The sequence below is a fragment of the Lonchura striata genome, chromosome Z (genome assembly GCF_046129695.1).
Source record: "Lonchura striata isolate bLonStr1 chromosome Z, bLonStr1.mat, whole genome shotgun sequence".
Taxonomy (NCBI): Eukaryota; Metazoa; Chordata; class Aves; order Passeriformes; family Estrildidae; genus Lonchura; species Lonchura striata.
Genome location: NC_134642.1, coordinates 37,651,489 through 37,661,330, shown reverse-complemented (window position 1 = coordinate 37,661,330; position 9,842 = coordinate 37,651,489). Strand labels below are relative to the sequence as shown.

General features: G+C 36.3%; 1 protein-coding gene across 1 annotated transcript in view; it reads left to right on the top strand.

The window, feature by feature from the left end:
• The first annotated feature begins 1,423 nt into the window (after positions 1-1,423).
• The window catches only part of SLC1A3 (solute carrier family 1 member 3), a 64,223-nt gene continuing 55,804 nt past the window's right edge, over positions 1,424-9,842 (top strand). Inside the window, exons 1-2 of the mRNA XM_021551769.3 lie at positions 1,424-1,544; positions 3,234-3,507. Coding sequence (XP_021407444.2) covers positions 3,327-3,507 — 181 coding nt within the window. The 5' untranslated portion in view covers positions 1,424-1,544; positions 3,234-3,326. The remainder of the gene's footprint in view (positions 1,545-3,233; positions 3,508-9,842) is intronic.

Below are 9,842 nucleotides of genomic sequence, written 5' to 3'. Positions count from 1 at the left end.
GGTGCAAGAAAATACAGCATGTGTTTCTATCTTTGCAACACAAGCTGTCAATATTTTTTCTTCATTTTTAAAGTCAACTAATAAGTTAACTTAGATGTTTTCTTTCTTAAGTTATACACTAAAGAACAAGATTCCATGGTACACAAATCAATCTCAAACACACATTAATCATAAGCAAATTTGAAATTATTGTTAGATTATTTTTCTCTATGTTATGCGTCATTTTTTTAATTACATTCAAATTGGAAAACACTATAGCAAAACCATTACTCAGACTATGTGGAAGTAAATCTGCTCTTTATTTTGTACCTATCTATTATTGTTGTGTATTGCACGTAACTTTTTTTCCTGTATACTTAAAATGACTTCTCAGGAAAATAATTGAAATATCAACATAATTTATAAGCAAACCTTCAAGGATGAATATATATAGATGAATTATATATGTTTATCATAAAATTATTGATTTAGAATATTTGTCTTATAAGAAAATACTTTAAATCCTGTGAAAGATGCACTGAAATACAATTATGGAATATTTTAACCTGAATTTACCACTGCTTGAAATGAAAGTGCTTTTCTAAAAAGGAAAGTTCTTTGGGAATTCCCCTGACTCCCATCAACAAATACCTTTTCAACAATGAAATGCTAGAAACTTTCAACTTTAAAACGCTAGGAAAACTGAATGCCACTTATTTCTCAAAAGTGGATACTTTATACTTTTCCTTTCATTCACTCATTCTCTGTTGTTGAAACAGACTGAATGGAGCTTGCTGTCAGTTGAGTTTAAATTGCCAACCAAGAGGCAAGTTTTGCTATGTATTGTGAATATCTACACGAAACACACAAAGGATTACAACTGATAATGTTTTTCTCTTTCCTTGATAATGCTCCAGTTGCTTCTGAAAGATATGTCTGGTTTCCCACTCTGGGAAGAGTAGATCTTGAATAGCTGTCTGTAAGAATTAGAAAGTATGTGATAGCTTTCACACCTTGCTTGTTTTTAGAACTAAATGGCATGCTCAGATATTTCATCATTCATTTTAAAAAGCACAGGGCTAGTGTTATATAATTATGTTTAGGATTTTCAGAAGTCCAGCCCGGAATGTCTAATGAAGAAGAGCTCAAGCCTCCCTTGCTCTCTGTGTGTGTGTGATCCTTCAATTCTTCCCGGATCTTGATTTTGCATTTCTAACGAAGCTGAACTGACAAAGCGTGAAAGTGGTCTAAAAGGAAAAACAAAGAAAGTGACCCTGCTTTCACTGTGCCAGACTAATCAATATTCCAGAAGCTTCGCTTTCCCCTCTTCGCTGATGCGTGATTCGCGGTGGGTTGGATTTTTTTTTTTTTTTTTTTTTTTTTTTTTTTTTTTTTTTTTTTTTTTCCCGCGCGGCGCTGGGCCGGCAGTCTCCTCCCCTTTCCTTAAGTTACCGGGATAGTAAATTGGCGCATTCCGGAGCAGATGCAGATGTCCGTGTGGCGCTGCCGCCCGCCCGGCCGCGCCGCTCCGCCGCCGCGCTCCTGAGGGCAGCAGCGCTGACCAGGTGAGCCCGCGGCGGGGTCCGCGCGGGAGGCAGTCCTCCCCCCGTGCCTTTCTATCTTCACTGAGGCCATGCTCCTTCTGCCTGCGCTCACAGTCCGTCCTGGACTTGATGTAAATCCTGCAGGACAGATTGCCTGTTAAACATCCTGGAAAGATTTTTTTTTTTTTTTTTTTTCCCCCCTTAAATACATGTATTAATCGGTCGGGGGAAAAAAAAAAAAATCCTGCTTCCTACAGCAGTCTTGTCCACGGTGGAACTCTTATTAATGTAAATATTTACCTAGGGCTCAGAATTTCTGTTTCCACTCCTTAAAGCAGCAAAGTTTATAGCGTTCTGTTAAAATTCATGGAGGATATTGCGCTAAAGTGACAGTCTTGAAACATATGGTAAAAGCAGCGATCAAAATCCACCAAAATAAACTTGTTACAACATGCGATTTTGCTTAAAACGTGCTGGCTGAAACCCTTGTGTATTTATATTTTAAACGCTTTGGGGAAAAAAAAAGTGTTTTGGCAGTAAATTTATTAAAAATTCGGTGTTAGAGTTAAGCTGTCTATAAACAGAGATAGATTTCGGCAAGCACCTAGGTTTGTCCATTTATTCATTACTAATTACTTTTTAAAAAAGTAATTAGTAATGCTTTTAAAAAGCATACCAGTTTATGTTGACTAAGACTTCAGAAAATTGTATTCTCAGTCTGGAAAATACCTTTGAAGAGGCTCCATTGCTAAACAAATTCATACCCAGCAGTCATCAAAACAAGCCCACACCATCTAAAATAAAAAGTAATACCTTAATGAAAAACATAATATTGAAACATTATAATGTTGATTCAGAGTGTGATTTCTTAAAGTCGGATGTGTTGTGGTTCTTGGGTTGTCCTGTACAGCTCCAGGATTTTGACTGCATGATCCTGATGTGTTGCTTCCAACTTAGGATAGTCTGTGAATCTGTGATACATACTCATAATTGCTGTCAGGACAAGCTAAGCATTACTCTGCAATGTGAGCTGGTATTACAGTCTGAAGCAACAAGTTAAGTGGGATATTACTTCTGATGTTTTACAGATGTACTCGGAGTAGTTTATACAGCTAAAAGATTAATGTTACCAACATAGAGCTGTCAAAGGCATATCTTCTAACTAGTAGTTGAGGGATAAATAAACTATTGCTGCTTCCCGTTTCCATGTGAAAAGAAGGAATTCAGACAATGCATTCAATTATTTAAAAATATCTCAAATGTAGAACAATTTAAATGCACCAGTTAGAGCAAAATATTTCTCGTCAATGGTTAATGTGAAGGTGAGCTAGGTTTTTTTTTCCAAATAATAATGGCCTGATAAAATGTGCAAGAGCAAGCCTGACAGAATTTTAAACATTACAATACCTTAAGTTGCTATGATTTGTACTGATTTCACATTTATCTATCAATAGCAAATATTAAAAAAAAATTACTCCTGGGTTTTACAGCATGACAGCAGTTCATGTCTGAAGATATCTGGGACAGTTATCTGATGAGTTCATGTAATCCTTCTTTCAAAGTCATTGAGGTTCTTCATCAGAAACTCTTTAGATATTAAGAACAATTCAAGTTTTACTGAAATATGAAGAATATTTGCTTCTATGTAAATACATAGCTAATCATTCCCCTAAAATCTTACTGCAATGTTTGATATTTCTTGTCTTGCAGGTTTCTCCAGCAACTCCCACTGAAAAGACTCCTCCACTTTTCTGAAGGGATACTGACAGAAATTAATTATAAAGAAAGCTTTCAGCAAGATAAATGACTAAAGGTAACGGAGAAGATCCAAAACCTGGAAGCAGGATGGAACGAATTCAACAAGGAGTCCGGAAACGTACACTTTTGGCAAAAAAAAAAGTGCAGAGCATAACAAAGGATGATGTTAAAAGTTATTTAATGAGGAATGCCTTTGTGCTCTTCACCGTTGTTGCTGTGATTCTTGGTGAGTAATTTGTTCAATAGGAATATTCTGTTCCCCAGTGCATTTGACAATGATAATGTGACTGAGTGATTTGCATTACAAATGAGTTTCCAAATTCTTCTGCACTGATAAGAATGTTCTGGCTTGGAGAGTTTTGTCTTTGACAGCTGCATGAATTTTAAGGAAGAGCCATTAAATTTTTCTAGTAATTCCTAAGAAGAATTTTGGTGAGAAAAACCAACCAGAACAGCTGTTTTATGAATTCTTCCCTTAAAGAATCAGATACAATAACTAAATTGAATGTTTTCAGTTATATCTTTTCCTACCAAAGCCAGTTGCAGTAAAATGCTCAGGAAGTAACTTCTATTCACCTGAACTATCAAAAAATTAACACTTTGCAATGATGAATGGAAACTCTCAATGCATGAAATTAGGAGACAGTACTAAGCAAAGGCATGAAATAAATACAGCCTCAATCTTTTCAGTTTTCCCTTGATAAAGGCATACCTAAGTTTATTCTCCCTCAGCCACTCACAATCTTACACATGCATCTTTCAGATGCAATTTGGGCAACAATGGCAGTGTTACTTTCTCAAAGGACTGAAAGATAGCACCTGATTAAATGCCTTTAAAAAGTGTGCTGAGAGGAATCCAGTACATCAAACAACCCTTAGATTTGGAATGCACCAAAATATTGCTACATACTTTAAATTAGCATTAGAAAGAGTATCTGTTGAGAAAAGCATGCAATTTTTAAAGCTAATTTTTCTTAAAATTATTACATGATCGCTTAAGGTAATTTTTCTTTAACTAGAGATTTTCAAAGTGGCACCACATTTCATACATATGATCACTGTTTGCAGGGTGAGCAAGAACTTAATGGCTTTACTGTATGGCTTTCACTTTTCTCATTAGTTTAAAATATGAAATTGTGAATCTGATCACAATGATGATGAAAACCCATATATAAGCACTTTAAGATGATGGTCTGTATCCTTTGCCTATGTAGGCCTGAATGTCTTTCATCGTGCTGTTCTGTATAGGTCTGCTTGCTGTGCTTCTACAACTCTTCCAGGGACTGAAATTGTAGGGGTTTACCATTATTGTTGCTTGATACCACATCAGCACTGTTATTTCAAATTAGTTTTAGGGTTGATGGTCTTTTTTTGGGAGACATTTATATTATTTTGCCTACTGGTAAAATAAAGTACTTCTTTGCTAAAGCAGTAACTTCAGTTTTTGATCTCTATAAACAGTATTTGATAGTAAATGTTTTTAATTCCTAACTAAGAGTTTATAGGTGTAAAACCCCCATTAATATCAGGGGTGAAAAAATTAGGTGTTTTATCTACAATGGTCAGAAAAGACAGAGCAAGTCAAGCAAGTTTTGCAATACTGTCCAACCACAAAGAACACAATTCTTTGATTGTTACTTTTCTATACAGGATGTGAAAAAATATTCTTTGTACAATTTTTTTTTCTCTGTCATTTACATCCAGTAGGGCTCCCACAAATTTGTCAATGTGAAAATGAAATGTAGACTGCAGAAGTGTTTTTGCTGTTCTTGCTGGTTCCAGTTAATTTTAGGTAACTACTGACACTTTGCCCACTACTCTACTACCACCTACAGCAGAGGATCAATAGGCATGGGGACACAAGTTGGAGAACTGATGAAAATGTGCAGCCTAGGATGAGCTGGCTCCTTCAATTCTGCTCATGAACCTGTAGACCGGTTATCTAGTATAACATGTAGAAGAGAAAGTCTTCTTGTTCTTATCACAAAATGCTCAAATTTTTGCTTATTTCTGTTATTTGTGGTGTAATTTTGCAGTACCTATATATGAATAGAACGTAATTTCATGGTTAATAGATTATAAAAAAGTAATATTTGAGGCTTTTGAGAGTTTTTTGCTGCTGTGGAAATCCTCAAAAGTAGGGAACAGATGGCTACAGTGGTTGGGAAACACCCAGTGGTTGAACTCCATCTGTCTAGTTTGACAAGGACTAAGTTGTTAACCATCATTCAGGTGTTTGGTGGTCTGTGGAAAATTAGATGGTGGTCTTGATCCCCTCCCTAGGAGACAGTAATCAATGTTGCAGAATTAGCCCACCAGTTAGCACTACTGGCTCTCCCATTTGAGATGCTTGGATGTGAGTCTAGGTGGAAACCAAACTATACTCAGGCCAGGGTTGAATTGTTTATGAGAAATAATGCTTAATGCTCTGTAATCTTACAGACACATGACACCTCTTAGAGCTGTTAGTCCAGAAGTTTTCCATACTCAGGAAAACATTTTATTCAGAGACAGCAACGTTTCTTTAGAGACATTTTTTTCACATCCCTTTAGTCAAGGGATAAACATGAAAAAGCCTTTTTTAATAGAGCATTTCCTATTTCTTAGCTGAGCAGGATTGATTTTAGTAGAGGTTAAGTGCATAGGATCTTATCTTAGTTCCAGTACTGTAGTTTATAGTGGGGGCTTGAGCTTGTGTTGAAGTGGGAACTTGCCCTTTGATATGAAGTGGGTAACTACAACATGTAATTCTCTCTGTTGTATATAGATATTTTGCAGATAGAGTGAGGTTTTTCTGGTATTCATATGGCAAGGAGAAATACAGACATTTATATTGCCATTCTGTTGTTACTTTGATTCTAAACTGAATTCTAAACTAAATTCAGTAGCTGCTACCATACTAAGCCAATTATTCATTTAAAATGTAGTGATGAAGATGCAAGAAGCTATAAGTCATGTTAAAAAATACTTAGAACTATTCCCATAAAAATGCATGGAATGTCCTTCAGACTACATCTTCTGCATAGGTAGGGTCTGTCTTGCTCTTTGTCATAATAATAGATTTTTAGTGAAATTTAAACTTTTCGCAAGCCCTTTGAGAAACTTGGAGAAAAGCGTAGTCAGTAAGTCAATTTATGCAATTTTTCACATTCTTCTTGTTCACATAAAGGTATTATGAATTAGTTTTCTGTAGTCGATCTTGCCAAGACCCAAGAGATGAGAGCAATCCTGTGAGAAAATTTTTGAGGCTGACCATTGGTAACTTGAGGATGCCACAATGACCAGGAGCACTTTAAGGTAGTGTAGGGAACATGGTGGCTCATGGAAAATCTGCAGGAAGTCTCACAAACTTTGAACTGCTAGCCAGATTATGGGCAAAACCTAAGGCTCTCCCACACTACTCAGAATCATCATCCTGTCCCCAAAAACTTTCTTCTTTCAGACACACTTCCTTTAGCAGCCTGTTTTCATTCTCACATCCCATTATCTGAAAAATAGTACAGGAACCCAGACTCTGACAGGACGCTAAATGCCAAAGAATCTCCTGTGAGTTCTGAACTTCCACTGGAGGAAAGACCGAGACACAGAGCACTGCTGAGCAGAGATCTGCAGAAGCTGTCTGCAGAGAAATGCTGTTTTAATTGTGGGGCTAAGTGAAACAGAGGCAGGCTGTGAAGCAAGTACTGTGAAAAGAAGTTTCTGCATAATTATTAAGCTCTAATTTACTAGCTAAAATCCTTTTGCCAGAGGTATATGCTACAGTTGTCTGCTGGGACATTCAAGGGGAATGGATCCATTCCTGTTTTCAGACTGCGTTTCCCCAAGGGGAAGAGGAAATGCAGGTCTGACTGTGTCATTGAAGCCAGGCTTTTGTAATTCCCAGCAATCCCACAATAGGTGTGAAATATAGATAAACCCATACAACCTCTATTCTGCAGCAGCATGCACCATGTGGGAAATTCCAAAGCTTTCAGTGTATTTATAAAAAAAAAATAGCTAAAAGAACAGGTGAGATGAAGGCCTTGCCCCTTGTCCCTGAAGAAAAAAAGTGAGGAGATAAATAAAGCTTTGAAAGGATGCTTTGTGACACAAAAGGCAAAAAACCCACAGAGCCCTTACAATATCTGAACAATGAAAAGTTATGCAAAGGAGCAGATTCTCCTATCTCAGGAAGGGTCCCTGTCTGAACAACAGTTTAAAGGCTTAGGAGGTACAAGTATGCAGGTAGACAAAACTCAGGATAATGCCCACAAAAACAGCAGCCTTGTATATTGAAGCACTCTGTTTTCTGCTATTGGCAGATTTCTGTATCCACTTAAGAGTGAGGCTCACGTAACACAGACAAGAGTATTTGACTTCACTATATATTGACATTGAACACTGTGACAAATCCCAATGCAGCATTGTTAAAATTTGCATGACAACTAAGTGAAGATCCATTGCTGAAAGGGGAACAGCTGTGGGACCTGTTAAAACATAAAGAGAGAAATTATACAAAAAAAAAGGTAAGATAGATGCAAGAAAATCAAGAGAGCTGGCTACAGTTAAAGAGAAATTAATTATTCTTATGCTGAACTCGGAGACAGACTGTCTCAGGGCTCTCCTAAAGAACCTGCCCAATGCAATTGATTTCTCACTAAGTGACAAAACCTTCCTAAGTAATATTCTGAAAAATTTGCTAATCAAACCCTTTGTTTTTTAAAGTATAGAATAGTTATAATTTTGGAAGAAAAAAAGCATAAACACACACCACAAAACTCAGAGTGACACTTAAAGCTCCAAAAGAGATTATTCTTTTCAAAAGGAAGAAAAACTATAGAAATGCAAAGAACTTTAATTCTGCTATTAAGAAGACTGCAGTAAAAGTTAAACTGTGAAATACAAACATTACTTAACAGTTACTTGCAAAACAGAATTATGTTAATATATTATCACAATCCACATTTCTTACCACAATTCATTTTGGTATTACTGAAAAGAAACAACAATTTTTGAATTGCCATATATGGCACAGAGTAATAACAATAAACTTGGCTACCTTGTGAATACCAATTAAGCATTCTGGAAAGAGCAACTGTGCATAAATGCACATTAAAGATGCAAAGTCTGCCAAATATCAGCTCATTTTGATCCTAATACTCTAAACTGTCAAATCAGTGGACTTGTAAAGAGTTGCTCAAAAGCAGTATGTCTCAATGGCCATAAAACAGTTCAGAGAAACATACATTCATTCCACTCTTCATACAGATTGAAAAAAGGCTGTTGAGATTCTCAAAATTCTCTCTAGAAGTTAAAAATAAATGTATATACATAGTAATGCTTCTTAAAAATCAAAATTCAAAGCTATCCTAGGTGAAATGCATGGCAGTAACTATGTAGGGCATTTAGGATTTGTTTTCTAAGAGATTTTACAAGAAAATTCTCTGAATGCCAGTAGAGTATGGTCAACTGAAACAGTAGTTATCTCAAGGATGCTCAAGAAAACTTTTGTGCTGATCCTGAAAGAGGTCAGAAGAGACATATAAACATGAAATAAACTTGTATTAGGGCTTGCCAATCCTTTCCATTTCTCAGTAGACAGGGACTATAATTGCTGTGCTGACTGTAAGGCAGCACAAAATCATAAGCAAGATGCCAGTGATTTGTATACTGAGTAAATATTCAACATTGTTAGATCCTTCCTGGGACTTGTAAAGCTGGAACAAGATGTCATTGGAGATGAAATGCTTTTGAGTTAGGCACAATCAAGGTGTGGCTGAAGATGGTATGTTCAGTTGCTCATGAATTCCTGAAAATATCATTAATTTAGCTTAAAATTCTGACAAAATTCTTTGAAACATCCAGGCATCTGAAAGTTTCAAGGTATTATATGTATCATAAAAAAATGTTTTTATAAAATTCTTATGTTTAAGTTCATTTGAAAAACTGTATTAATAAATCTAATATTAAGGAGAAATAAACAGAGGAGCTAAATATTCTAAATGTTGAAAAGGCTGCTAAAATAAATAAGATATAAATGAAGGCATTGGGATAATTTGTACTGTACTGTACTGACTTTTAGATCCATAGCTGAGACATACTAATTATTTTTATTTTTCATGCCTTGTTAAAGGAAAATCAGGTGTTTTGCAACCAACCAGCTTCATAAAATAATCCTTGTCATCACATTACTTGTGTATATCCTCTGACAATCCTCCAAAGTCCTTCTGTATGCTGTGCATTTCCTTAAGATTTTGTATTTCATTTCATTTCATTTTTAATTAAAACCCAGTGATCTTTTGATTAGTAGACTTACAACAAGGCACACATTGAGGTGCTGCAGCAGGTCCAGACACAGACAATAAAACTGGGGAAGGGTCTGGAGCACAAGTCCTCTGAGGAGCAGCTGAGGGAGCTATGAGGTTTTAGCAGCTTTTCTTCTGGAGAAAAGGAGTCTCAGGGGACTTTCTCACTCTACAATTTTCTGAGAGGAAGCCTTAGCCAGGTGGGGATTGGCCTCTTCTTACAGATAACATGGGACAGGACAAGAGGAAAAGGTCTGATGATCTGTCAGATGATGTT